This window comes from Heliangelus exortis, chromosome 20 (genome assembly GCF_036169615.1).
Source record: "Heliangelus exortis chromosome 20, bHelExo1.hap1, whole genome shotgun sequence".
Lineage (NCBI taxonomy): Eukaryota > Metazoa > Chordata > Aves > Apodiformes > Trochilidae > Heliangelus > Heliangelus exortis.
The window spans coordinates 7,876,429-7,890,762 of record NC_092441.1 but is presented as its reverse complement, the minus strand read 5'-3'; the positions used below and the strand labels follow the sequence as shown (position 1 = coordinate 7,890,762).

Sequence of the window (14,334 nt, the reverse complement as noted above, 5' to 3'; positions counted from 1 at the left end):
GTTTGGAGAGGAAGGGCTGAAAGCAGCCTGGTACATAGGCATAACAAAGGAGTTCAGCTGGGAATAAGGAATTACAAGGTCCTTGGGAACCTGGGAGATGGGTGGGATCTGGTGGCAGCAGTAAAAGATGGGGTGAGCTCTGGGTGACTGTACCCAGCAGACAGTGCTCAGGGCACCCACTGCTGTGCCAGGCACAGCCTGCTCCACAGGGTGGCTCAGAGGCAGGGGAGGCCACTGAAGGTTTATTTGCAACATCCTCACAGGATGATAATGAAGACACTGCAGTTCAGGGGGTAATTAGAAGCCACTGTCCTATTACTGAAAAGACTTCAATTACATCCCACCATGGTGATGTTCTGAATAATAAGAGACTGCTGATTTTAGACACTTGGCTTGCGCCTGGAAAGGACAGAAAACATTATCATAGAATGATGGAATGTTTGGGGTGGAAGGCACCTTAAAGATCATCCAGTTCCAACCCTTTGTATGGGCAGAGACACCTCCCACCAGACCAGTTTGCTTCAAACCCCATCCAACCTGGCCTTCAACACTTCCAGGGAGGGGGCAGCCACAACTTCCCTGGACAACCTGTTCCAGTGTTTCACCACCCTCACAGGAAAGAATTTTTTCCTAATGTCTAACGTAAACCTCCCCTTTTCATGTTTTAAACCCTTACTTGTTGTCCTCTCACTACACACCTATGCAAAAAGCCCTACCCTGGGTAGCTGTGAGACAAACTGGAGCTAGACAGGACTACTCATGAATGAGCCAGGTATCAAAATTCAAGAGCTCCTTCCTCTACCACTCTCACCGTTTCTTCCCTGGTCACCACTCCTCCTTCACCCACGCTGCTGTCTCGGGGCTGCATCTCCAACAGGACACGGAAGAGCCTCTCCGAGCTCTGGGTCAGGAAGCCAATCTCAGCGTTGGGATGGAGGCCGTACAGATAAGGAGACTCTGGAGGCAAGGCATCATCTATGTACTGTGCAGAGAAATTCAGGTTCAGGTGAAGCCCAGCACACTTTGCCTGCAGAGTTCACTGTGCTGGAATTATCAGGCTGAGAGAACTCTGCTTTGTGGCTGAAACACCAGCAAAGGGGTGGGAGAAAGGAACGCACAATTATTACAGAACGGCTTCTACTCCTGCTGTGAAAATTCAGTAATTGGTACAGTTTGGCTTGCTTACATATCTCAGGCCTGGGCCTTCTCTAGCAATTATCCACTGTACATTTCAGCATCAATATCCTGAAATCTCTTGTGGGAATTTAGCTTCCAGTAGTTAAGTTTTATGAACAAAACCAGCCTAATATGCCCATCGCTGCGACCGCATTTGTGTACAAAGAACAGATGAGATCAGTAAGTAGATCAACAAGACTCTTCAGTGTGTCTCATTGAAACTGATGATAAAAGGAGCTTGAAAGGGCCATTTCAGCAAACAGTATGTGGATGTAATTTTCCAGGAGCCCTGCTCAAGTCTCAAGAACCAATACAGTTGTTCTATTCATGCACAAACAGAATGAGCCTGTGATGAAGTAGCAAATTACCATTAGACTTGGTTCAGCCAAGGGAATGCTGAAACATCTACAGAAACAGAACATAATGGGGCATAACAGGAGGTGTGCTGAAACACTGCAGCCCTATTCACTGCCTCCTAAAACAGATTATAAGGCAGTTATGGAAGACGTTATATTTATGTGTATAAATAATGTTGGAAAACAAAGAGCTTACCTGATGGTAGCCATTGTAGTCCATGTTCCCTGGGAGAGGGAAACCTGGAGCAAGGAAGAATTCTCCTTCTAGCATTTCTGGCTTAATAAATTCTTCCAAATAGGTTTTACAAAGCCTCCTGTCCCAGTCATCTGTGATGTGACCTCCATACATGATCTCACCAAAGAGGTAACGTAAATCATCGTATGGCACCTGAAGGATGAAGCAGGAGGATGTGAGAGAGTTCAGGCAACCAGAGCTCCTCCAGCCATGTGGTTGAGCTGCAGACTACAGAATGAAGCAGTGATCTTCTGATCAGTGAGCTGAAGGGCTTCCACTTCACTATTTCAGTTTTCTAAGTAAACAAACATTATGTAGCAGTTAAATCCTGCCCAAGGAAAACTGAATCACAGCACAGATTCCCTGTACTTTCACACTGAAATGCAAATTTATTCTAAGCTCTGTTGAACCAAAGACCACTGCGTATTTTCAATTAATAAAGACCACAGGCATAATTTGCTATGATTTGTAAGGCACTACAGATACAGGAGACACTGCAGCTTCCCATCTCACCACAAAGGTACACTGGACTGTGAAGTTATCAGACTAAAGATACCAAGGAAATGGCATTTAAGGAGACTTCCCAGGAGTTTCAGCACAGGTCAGTCTATTGCTGGTGGTTACAAGCCACCAACCATAGAATCATAGAATACCAGACAGGTTTGGTTTGGGAATGACCTGAAAGATCATCTATTTCCAACTCCCTGCCATGGTCAGGGACACCTCTCACCAGCCCAGATTGCTCCAAGCCCCATCCACCCTGGGCTGGAACACTGCCAGGGATGGGGCAGCCACAGCTTCTCTGGGCAACCTGGGACAGGGGCTCAGCACCCGCAGAGTGAAGAATTTCTTCCTGATGTTTGGCCTAAATCTCTCTTCCATTTTAAGGCTACCCCTTGTCCTGTCACAACATGCCCTATAAAGCAGCCCATCTTTGAGTCCCATACCTTTGAGCTGGCCTCCAGGTAATTATACAGCACATTCACAGAGATAGTGAGGTCTCCAGTGTTAAAGGGGTAGGAATGGTTCCAGCCTTGGGGACCAAACTTCCGTCTTTCTGCCACCACAGCATGGAAGTAGCAGAGGGCAAAGAGGATGCTCTTGAACTCATTCTCCCGGGTGCACATCTCCAGGGTATCCTGCAGCACAGGAGAGGCAGAGCTGTGTAAGTCCACTCGATCTCAGTGTCTCTCAAGTTCACCAGACTTTGGACAAGGGTGGGTTGCTTTGCTCAGTCACTTCATTTCTGCATAATTTACACGTTCAATGATTTTCTAAGCTGGTGGCTTTGCATTGCAAATGTATCAGCAAAGTCTGATGCATATGTTCTGAATTAATGCTTTATTTTCCAACTCAAAGCAGCTTTGCACAGATATACAGCACACAGATACTGCCAGCCAAGAAGGAAGGACATGTGCACCCACCCAGCATGCCCCATATCCCACTCTGGAGGGATGGAGAGAGGCACCTCACCAGGCAAGTGTGCCAGTGGTGGGACTGTGGCCCCAAGCCAGGCTCCTGCCATGGAGAGCTGTATCTGGAGAAACTAAAGTCCCTCCTGCCTCTTGTGTCCAAAAGGTTTCCCTGGGGCAGGGTTTCCCTTAGCTGTAGGGTGCTCTCCTAGGCAGGCTGTGTGCCCACTGCTGTTACCTGCTGCTGTCACCCCCTGCACAAAGCCTGCCTGGCCATGTGTGCAGCAGTGTATTTGCTGACAGCAGGACCTGTGCAGCACATCAAAGGAGGGATGTGAGAAACTGCTAAAAATCCAGGTAGGGGAGATCAAACACTTGTGAAAAAAACCATAAAATCTAATGGAGCCCTTTAAAGCCAGCACAGCAACAGGGGCTGTGGAGCAAGCCCAGTTTCCAGGTGATGCAAGTTTGAATATCTACAAACAAATAGGCAGAGTAGTGATGTTGGAAGTGGAGAGGAGGGAGCCTGAGTCATTTAATCAATGAAAATGAACAAAGGAAACTGCTCTCCAAATAAATCTGAACAGTGCTGGAAGTGATGTCTCAGCAGGCACACACTCAGGGGAGCAGGCTGAGCATCAGTGTTACAAAATCATAGAAACACAGAACAATTTGGGTTGGAAGGGACCTCTCAAGGTCATCCAGTCCAAGCCCTGCAGTCAGCAGGGACACCCTCACCCAGATCAGGCTGCTCAGAGCTTCCTCAAGCCTCACCTTGAACATCTCCAGGGAAGAGGCCTCAACCACCTCCCTGGGCAACCTGTGCCATCTTTCTACTACCCTCGTGGTAAAGAACTTGTTCCTAATATCCAATCTAAATTTCTCTAAATTAAAACCATTGCCCCTCATTCCATTCACTCCAGGCCCTTGCACACAGTCCCTACAGTTCCTGTAGCCCCTTCAGATACTGGAAAGTCACTGTTAGGTCCCCCTGGAGCCTTCTCCTCTCCAGGTGCTAAACACCCCCAGCTCCTTTAGTGGGAGAGAACTCCCTCCCTGGTGCTAGAGGAGAGTAGAGCAGCAGAAAGGCTGAAGGGCTGGAGCTGTGTGCATGGCTTGAAGCTGAAGCTCAGCTCTCCAGAGGGAAGCTGATCTCCCTTTCCATGGCTGAAGATGGGAAGGGGCTTGCCCAGCTCTGGCCCTTGCTGTGCAGCAGATCCCCTGCCCCACAGCAGGAACCTGAAAGGATCTCCAACAGCCAAAAGTTAAGATTTCGCCAGACCTGGGAGGTGAATGTGCTGGGAAGGGTTGTCTGAGCCTTCATCTCTGTCTCTGCAAACCCTACCCAGCGTGCTGTGGCTCTGACCTGTGCAGCTGATAACCAGGGAGTAGCTACTCCAGCCCCTCCATCCTTCCCCTGGGACAATCCCTTCAAATCCACTCTGATGTGTGACAAAGACTACAAAGGGCACTCATGTGACTTCCCTTCCTTATCTCTATCTAAAAAAATTACAGTGTTAGACCTCTTATCAGCTGGGGAGCATAACAGAGCTTGGGGGCTGTGCTGAAAAGGGGAGAATCCATTATTCTAAAGTGCAAGGCATTGAGTAACTGCATAAGATGATCAAGAACATCCCAAACCCTGCTTTCCCCTTGATTACACAACTCTCTAAACTCTCTTCTATTATCAGCAACCTGATGAAGAACTGATTCAAATATTCACTGAGCACTCTTCCAGTTTTAGAAAATGTCCCTGGACTTCATGGGGAGCTTCACTGCCTGAAGGAGCAGTGGGTAAGAACCCAGCTCAGTCTCATTCGGCCTCTCCATTTAGTTGTGCATTTTTCTTCCACTACAAAGCAGAACAATATTCTGAGCACGGAATAATGGTCCTTCTTTGTGGCTTTCAGCTGAAAGCTAAATTTGAACATCCATTCTGTATAAAGCAGGGAAATGAGGTGTAAAGGGGCCCAACCCACTCGCTACAGGATTTCTGATAAGAGGCGTTTTATAATACTCCAGCAATTTAGAAAATGCTAATTACTATCTGATTGAAATGAGCAGAGGCAGGATGAAAACGTTACTTGGGGTGAAGGTTCTCCCCTCCCTTGCTCCCCAGGACGTTCGGTAAAGTTCATGATGAATGACAGGAGATAAAAATGGAATAATCTTTCCTGACTGCTCCCATTAATCCTTGCATAGTGCCTCCCCGCCTCACCTACTTGGTCATTTTAGTTCCTGCACTTCAGATTCCTTCCATAACCAAGTCTAAGTGCAAAAATAGTGGTGAGCTGCCGTGGTTCTCTGCCCCATGGAGTGGTGCTTGGGCTCCACAATGGGCTGGGGTTGTTCCTGCCCGCTCCCAGAAGACAAGAGGCCAAATAAAATCCTGCAAGGTTTGCTCTGCATGTTCCTGGCACAGTCATCAGCCTTAACAACTTCAGTGCTAGTGACACAAAAAGGTAGTCTGAGAGGTAAAAGGTCTGCTGGAGATCTGAGAGCTGGGGTTCTGCTGTGAGAGCTGGGCACACCGAGGTGACAGTGATGTGTGAGTGAAGGGAGTGAGCACTCAGGGCAGCAGAAGGCCACAGCCTGTCTCTGGAAAAGGTGTCACCACAAATGCAAGCTGTTAGCCCTTAGCTCTTGTGTCTTGTGCAGAACAGGGTCAGCAGAAGCAGCGAGGCTGAGCTGGCACCTCCTCCCTGCCCCACTGCTGGCAGCAGCCCCATGGTACTCACAGCTGCTGAGTGAGGCCATGAAGCCCATCTCATTTCATCACCACGTTATGATGACTCAAACACCCGTGTCTGCTCTCTGCAGCACCAAGAGTACTTCCCACCATTTCCCCATGCTTTGCTTTGGTGTCCCCTGCACAAGGGACTCAGCTGAGGCTCCAGCAGCAAAGAGCAGGAGTGGTGGCTGCTGCCACAGAAGGATATGCATGTGGTCACTAGGGAATAAAAACAACCAGCAACCTGCTTTTCTCATAGGCTGCCACGTCTCAAGGTGGCCAACTTCACCCTGTCTGGCAATGCAAGTCCTCCCTGCAGGGAGATTCCAGCTCCATTTTACACCACCCCAGATGCCAGCCAGGTTTTGAGCACCCAGCACAGCTCTGAGGAATGATGTGGGGTGTGACCTATCAGTGCTTATGAACTTCTAACCACAATTAAACAGAGAGGTAAAAAAGTAGGGTTGAACCTGCAGAATCTAACTTCTGAATGCAGCATGTCACAAAATGGCCTTTTTGAGGAACACACATCACACATCAGTGAGGAAATTATTAAAGCAGGCAGAAGTCTGGTATCCTGTGATCTTCTACATGAAAGAGGTTGTTCAGGGTTACCTGAGTTGTCTTTGGGGAAAAGTGGTGCTTGGAAAGAGATCTGGGATGTGAGGAGAGGAGAGGAGAAGAGAGGAGAGGAGAGGAGAGGAGAGGAGAGGAGAGGAGAGGAGAGGACAGGACAGGACAGGACAGGACAGGACAGGACAGGACAGGACAGGACAGGACAATTGTTGAATCCAGAGATTACACAGTGCTTGGATCCAGAGACTAGAGGACTCCCCATGGGGCTCCAGCAGCTCCAAGCTGGTCTATTGGAAGTCCCCAGAATGAACCCCTCTTCCCTCCTACCTGGTTGAAGTTGTCAAGGGCTTTGTGCAGGTTGGCATGCATCCCAGTGGGGGCCTCGTTGGTAATTTTGATGGAATTCTGCAGGATGCCCTGAGGAATGATGTGACTGTCAGGGGAGGGTGCTGGCTCTGCGCTGATGAAGACACGGAAATTCTGGTGGCTGCCCTCACTGTGCTGCTCCAGCTTCTTCTCCAGAGAACTCAGCCACTTGGCCACCAGGTGGATGTTCTGGCAGGGACAAAGGGGACAAAGGCTCTGTAAGTCCCCCCTCATTTGCACCCACCCTAAGCATGCACTAAATCCATCACACAATTGAATGGCACCTGCCAAGGCCATGCCCTTGATGTTGGTGCTTGTCCCAGTTGTCCCTGTGTGTAATTCACAGCCCCAAATATTCTGTCATATCAACAATACTTTTAAACTTAAAAATAAGCAGTAGAAATAACCAGTAATGGAGCAAGTCACTGTCGGGTTGTTTGAGTTGTAGGGGATGATGCTCTTCTTGTCACAGCAACGTACAGCTGATAAAGGGGAGTTATTTCCCCAGATCAAATGAAAATGTTTGTTCATTTTTAACAGCATAACAGTGAGGAGCCTCCATAGCAGTTACTGGGGAGAAAAAAATAAGTCACACAGGTGGTTTTACAAAGATCTTCAACATAAAATATTTATTTACTCCTGCAACTCATAAGCCATATCTGTCAGAAAACTGAGCAGTGTTATGTGGAGATCGTGAAACGGATGAGAAGAAGCCTCCATTTTTCAGCTAGAGCCATACACAGCCTTGTAGTTCCCAGGTAAGAAAGCAGCTTTTTATTTTTGTGTATTAGGAATGCAGCAGGACACATACAGCAGGGATTGGTGGGATGAAACTGCCCTTAGTGTAAAGTTAGTTGGATCATCCAAACTGACTGTGTTAACAGGCACTCCAGAAGATGACTTATCCCATCCAAAGACAGGACAAAGAACTTGATAAAACACAATTAAAAGTTGCCACCAAAAAGATAAACTGTTTGCAGGTGGCAAGGAAATTACATAAAGAACCTCCATTAGAGGCTTAGAATAAATATATAGCATCTATAAAAAAGACCAGAAAAGAGCTCTCATGGTTAAATAGCAGAGTAATGGAGACTATTAGGAATAAAATTACATTCTTCAGAAAGTGAAAACTGTGTCCAAATGAGAATAACAGAAAACAGCACAAAACCCAGTCATTTTAAGGGCAGAAAAGGCTTTAAGAAGCAATATTCTGAAAATCATAAAACCTAATCATAAAGCCTTTCTAGAAGCCAGCAGCCTACCAGAAAGCCTGTAAAAATAAAAGATGATGAAGGTGTACAGGAAGTGCCCAAGAAAGGCAAGGCCATTACAAAACAGCTTGTATGTGCAGGAATCACAGAACCACAGAATCATCCAGGTAGGGACCTCTGAGATCATCAAGTCCAACCCTTGATCCACTGCCACTGTGGTTCCCAGCCCATGGCACTCAGTGCCATATCCAGTCTCTTCTTAAAAACCTCCTGGGATGGAGAATCCATCCCCTCCCTGGGCAGCCCATTCCAATGGCTGATCACCCTCTCTGGAAAGAATTTCTTCCTAATATCCAACCTAAACCTCCCCTGGCAGAGCTTAAGCCCATGACCTCTTGTCTTGCTGAGAGTTGCCTGGGAAAAGAGCCCGACCCCCCCCTGGCTCCAACCTCCTTTCAGGGAGTTGTAGAGAGTGATGAGGTCTCCCCTGAGCCTCCTCTTCTCCAGCCTCAACACCCCCAGCTCCCTCAGCCTCTCCTCATAGGATCTGTGCTGGATCCCTTCACCAGCCCAGTTGCCTCCTTTGGACCTGCTCCAGGACCTCAATCTCCTTCCTGAGCTGAGGGGCCCAGAACTGGACACAGGACTCAAGCTGTGGCCTCACCAGGGCTGAGCACAGGGGCAGAATCCCTTCCCTGGACCTGTTGGCCACACTGTTCCTGATCCAGTCCAGGATTCCAGGAGGCCACCTGGGCACACTGCTGGCTCATGTTCAGCTTCCTGGCAATCCAAATATTCACTGAAGAGCTTGGGGAAGTCTTGGTGTCACCACGTGTTACATGGTGGAGCCACCCAAATGCTCAGGCTGGGGACAACTCTGGAGATCATCCACCCAATCCTTCTAGGGTAATCTAGAGCAGGTTATTAACTGCATCCAGTTGGGTTAAAAATTATTTGGATAAAAATTATTTTTAAGGGGACTCTGTATTACAATTTGTGCCCATTATCTCTTACTTTTTCACTGGGCACCACTATGAAGAGTCAGGCTCCATCTTCTGTACTCCCCCTGCCCTGAGGTATTCAAACACACTGACAAACTCTTCTGAACCATCACTTTGTGAGGTTAAAATATCTCAGCTATCTCAGCCTCCTCTCATATAAAAGATGCTCCTATCCGTAAATCATTGGAAACTCTTGGACTAAAGCAGTAGATGAAGATTTTCTTCAGAAAAAATTATAACTTAGCAATAACAATTGAGTAGGATGAGGTGGTATCCACCCTGAAGGCACTTGGATATGGAGGAGCTGCCTTACTCCTTGGTAGGCACCAGGGCTCCAACACATCAGGAACTAACACACAACCAGTGTGAGCCAGATAAAAGCAGTAACCTGAAACTTCTCACCCATTTTCACAGGGAAATGGAGTGACATGGCAAGGAAGAAGTTTCAAAGTGGAAGAGGGGAGATTGAGATGAGATCTGAGGAAGAAATTGTTTGGTGTGAGGGTGCTGAGCCCCTGGCCCAGGTTGCCCAGAGAAGCTGTGGCTGCCCCATCCCTGGCAGTGTTCCAGCCCAGGCTGTGGTTCTGTGATTCTAGGCAGTTAAAAGGGGAATCTCCAAATCTGAGCTTATCTCTATAAACTCCCTTTCAGACAGGTGAGCTCCAGCAGGCAGCTGGGGAAGGAATTGTCTCCATGGATCAGTGTGTCTCCAGGTTTGGATTTTCATCAGTATCAGCTCTTTCTCTTTCAGTTACCAGTATTCCTGCAGCTGAGAGGAAAGGTCTCATAGGCTACCAGCTGGTTAAGGCACAGAAAATGGGAGGTGGGAAACTACTGATGGAGCTTGAGCTCCTCACCACATTAACAAACAGTTGAAAAAGCAAATGATCAGTGAGCTGACAAAATTAGTCATAAGACAAAGTAATAATGAGTAATGAAAATAAAGGCTAGTGGTAAAGAACAGCAGCAGTATGTCAGCATTCTAAGTGACTGAGAATGATAGGGAGGAAGAAATTCAGTGCTGATGGACGCAAAGTAATGCACACAAGGAAAACAACCCTAGCTATGGATATAAACCATGATGGGTTCAGAATTAGATATTACCACTCAGTGAAGAGGTCTCAGAGTCCTTATGGTTATTTCCTGCAAATAACAGTTGAATGCTTAACAGTGTGAAAGCAATCAAATGTCAGTAAAGGAACAGAGAGTAACACTGCAAATCTTATTATGCCAAACCATAAATCCATGGTGGGCTTCCATCTTGAGAACAATACCCGGTTCTCACTTCTCTACCCCCAAAAGGATAGAGCTTTCACAAAAGGAGATGATAAATTGATATGGACTTGTCAATTTGGAGAGAAAAGAGATCAAGGTGGAGAGGGTGAGTGAAGAATAAGAATGGAGAAGTGAATAGAGCAGACTTCAAGTTTAAAATGAGTAAGTGGAAGTGCATTTCCATACAGCACATAACTGTGAATATATTGTCTTGGGCTTTTGTAGAAGTTGAGAGAATCACAGAAAGTGAGGGGTTGGAAGGGACCTCAAAAGATCACTGAGTCCAAACCCCCTGCCAGAGCAGGGTCCCCCATAGCAGTCACACAGAACACATCCAGGTGGGCTCTGAATGTCTCCAGGGAAGGAGACTCCACAACCTCTCTGAGCAGCCTGGGCCAGGGCTCTGGCACCCTCGCAGTAAAAATTTTTTTCCTCATGTTTATATGGAACCTCCTATGCTTAAGTTTAAATCTGTTGCCTCTTGTCCTATCACTGGGCATAACTGAGTTTTCAAAGGTACTGGACATGGGTAAATCTGATGTCTAAGATGTCTGCAGATGGAGTAGTCATCCCTCTGGAGAGCCATGGAGAAGGTAGGTCACCTAATCTTGAACCAGATGGCTGTGAAGCATCCCATGGCTCACTCTGATGAGAGGTACTGGCTCTTCCCCAGCCTGCAAGAGGCACCCATGGGGCTGGGTCAGGGGAAGTTGTCTCTTGCATGCTCCTGAAGTCACAGGGGATGTGTGGTGCTTTCTGAAGCTTTCTAGTGGAAAGGAGAGATGTTACTCCCCCTGGCTTCAGGAGTATCAGAAAATAACACAGCAAGTGTGCAACTGTAGTTTCAAGACCGTAATGTCTTTTAAAAATGTGGATTTAATCCTTTCCATTTCCTTACTCCCTGTTCAATAGTGCCCTCTTTTGCACAAGATTTTATGGGGCCGTCTTGGTGTCTTAAGTCAAATAAATTGCTAGAGGACTCCTGCCAGAGGTCAAGCCTCCATCTCTGAGACAGCAGCTGCTTCATAGTCAAGAGAATTATTTACAGAATCACGGAATAGTCATGGTTGGAAAAGACCTCTAAGATCATGGACAATTTTCACTTTCAAGTCCTGTTGCTGATTCACATGGCTGGGAACAACATTTCTTATTTAGAACTGTATAAATTGCCTCCTTCCCTGCACAGATTTAGGGTTGTGCTCGTGTTGGCAGCCAACTCAATCTAAAAACACAATGCCAATAATAAAGTGGGAGGGGGCTGAAACCTGTAACCAAAGTGTCTCAAACAATGACAGAGATTTAGCAATAGAGTGAAAAAGCTCAAGAAAATAGCAGAAGAAAAATTATGCATTTGGTATCAGCTTAATCACAGACTACACACCTGACCTTGAGTATTTTCATCTTTTATTGGTAGCTTCTTCCTAGTTTTAGATGGCTGAAAAATAATTGCTTTTGCTTCTCTTGACATGACACCAACACTCATTGTTTGTCCAACAGCTGACTTAGGGAATATTTCTGACCTACTGAGAATTGAGTGCATTTCTACACAATCCTTTTGTGTCAGAAGTGATGGAAAAAAGGAATATGCAGGAAACGTGGGTTAGCACTAAGAACTCGTGACTTGGTCAGGTGAATGTATCTGCAGAAAACAGAGAGAAATGCTGTGGAGGGGATTCACAGGTTTGAAGGAAACCTGGCATATTAATTTTCAGGGTCAGATAACACAACTTGACAGAATATGCCTAATGACAACATATGTGGCCATAGCAATGGACTGGTACACCACTAATCAATAAAGACACAAGACAGTTACTGCACCAGTCCCCATGAGCTGTATGTTTATGGAAGAACCTTCTCTTGCTTGGGTTGAAACCTGCCTCCTACCAGTTTCTTGGGCTACTTCTAGATCTTATTTGGGAGAAAGGGGGATAATCCATGCACTCCCAATGCTATCTCCCTGAACCACACTGCACCTGCTTGACACCCTCCTAAAGACACATTTGCTCAGGACACAGCAAGGTAATCCCTTGCTTTATCCCGTTTTTTTCTCAGCCAGATTTTGAAGCCTGTGGAAGAGCTGCTGTACAAGGGGAAAAGACAATTCCCTGACATCTTTGGGTTTTCACAGCTCATGGCAGTCTCTGTGCTGCAGGCAGAAATAGGCCAGGCTTTCAAATTCATTACCTTGCTTTATGAATGGAGGGTGGGGGTTAAACATGTCTCAAAAGCAAACTGCTGAAAAGAAGGCAATAAAGAAAACTGAAGCACCTTCCCATGCACACTGACCACTGCCCCAGGGCCTTGCCCTGTGTAATTTCCCCACTTTGCATTTTGGAGCACGAGTGCAGGTACCAGAATGAGAGGCTGTGGCAAGAGATGGAGTGGGGTGCAGGAGTGAAACCATGGGAGCACCAGAGGCTTTTCTGTGGGAATTCACTTCCAAGCACCTCTGTGTTTGTACTTCACAAGGCAGAACATATACCAGAGGATGCAAGTGTCGCTATGGTAACCATCAGAAATAGCACCACACAAATATATAAAGCAGCATGCACTCCACAATGCCTTCCCTTTGCTGACAGCAACTGGAGACCTTGCACATTTCTGAAAGTGGCTCTTTCCTTCAAAAATCACCTCCTGCAGCCATCAGAATTAGTCGTTTTTACAAAGTCTCATACTGCTCTGAGATGCTCTTAGAAAACTGTTGCTGATTTCCCAGTAAACCTGCAAGCTGGACTTTGCAGTCCAGGGGCAGCCCAACACCTCAGTGCTCATTGCATCATCTTGAGGTATGAAAAAAAGGACCCGGAGGCTCTGCAGAGATTCTCTTCCCTTAGCCATGCTTACTGTCCATGGGAGCATGGGCTTCCATCAAATGAGAAGGTGCCACACACACTCAGGAATGGCTCCATCCCTCCAGAGCCAGCCCAGTGATCACATGAACTCTGCCATAGGACCCAGAGACCAAAACAGGTGAGCACAGACCCCATCATCAACACCCACTTATACCTCTAAGAGACCAAGCTGTCTCTGAACAACAAGCTTGCTGATGCTTGATGTGGAGAGAGGCAATTCCAGAACTCTGGAAGCCTCAGAGAGATTTTACCCAGTCCCTGGAATGTACTTTCCCCCAGCTGAGGAATGACAGCAGCCACCTTACCAAAGGTGCCCTGCCTGGTAGGTAGTGAGGGCTGCACCACATCCTCATCTCTCCCAGGTGCCTGGATTTCAGCAGTAACACCCTGAGGCTTTTTCAGCTCACTCCACAAGTCAAGGAAGAACAGGTTTCATCCTTGCAGAGTCAGCAATCCCTGATCCCTCCCCTGAAGCCCTTATACCACCAACAGTCAGGGGGCAGGATCACAGTGAGTAAGAGCAAGGGCAATTAATTTGTTGTCCTCCAGTCTCACCTCTGAAGATGCCCTCTCAATTCCCCCACCATCTTCCCTGTGCTGGGCCACACAAAGTAGCTCTGTCACCTACCAGTTGTCACTCTGCTCACAGCGTTGGCCACTAAGTAATTAGGAAAATGATGGCACCACTCTGCCTTTTGCTGCCCAAAAAACCAATGCATCTGTTCCCATCCTATGTTTGTGGACGTGGCTCCTCCACATTTGCTATGTGATACAGCCCAGATGCAGCACTGGTCAAGCATGAAAGGTTCTGGCAATGCTGAGTCAGTTCCCATTCCTGGAGGGGTTCCAGAGTTTGGAGATGTGGTGTTGAGGGACATGGGGCAGTGGTGGCCAAAGACACCATACCTGCAGGATGACCCAGTGACCTTCCTTTGCAGCCAGATCTAAAACTTGCTCAGCAACAACCTCTTGGCCTTGTCCAAGGGAAACATTGTGGAAATTCCTGTTGTTGAATGCATAACCAAGTTTCTTCCCTAAAAGAGAAACAAAACAAAACCAAACCAAAAAGCACCATGTTCAGCAGTTCCCTGGAAGTGCAGGCAGCATAGCTGAGCTCACCTGGCAGAGTCAATCTTATCAAAG

At 47.1% G+C, this 14,334-nt stretch overlaps 1 protein-coding gene across 1 annotated transcript in view; it reads right to left on the bottom strand.

Moving 5' to 3' along the window:
- DNAH9 (dynein axonemal heavy chain 9) overlaps window positions 1–14,334 on the bottom strand; it is a 170,928-nt gene that overhangs the window by 14,000 nt on the left and 142,594 nt on the right. Inside the window, exons 62-66 of the mRNA XM_071764710.1 lie at window positions 14,098–14,225; window positions 6,814–7,041; window positions 2,715–2,906; window positions 1,729–1,920; window positions 812–982 (exon numbers count right to left, since the gene is read on the bottom strand). Of these exons, the coding sequence (XP_071620811.1) occupies window positions 812–982; window positions 1,729–1,920; window positions 2,715–2,906; window positions 6,814–7,041; window positions 14,098–14,225 (911 nt within the window). The remainder of the gene's footprint in view (window positions 1–811; window positions 983–1,728; window positions 1,921–2,714; window positions 2,907–6,813; window positions 7,042–14,097; window positions 14,226–14,334) is intronic.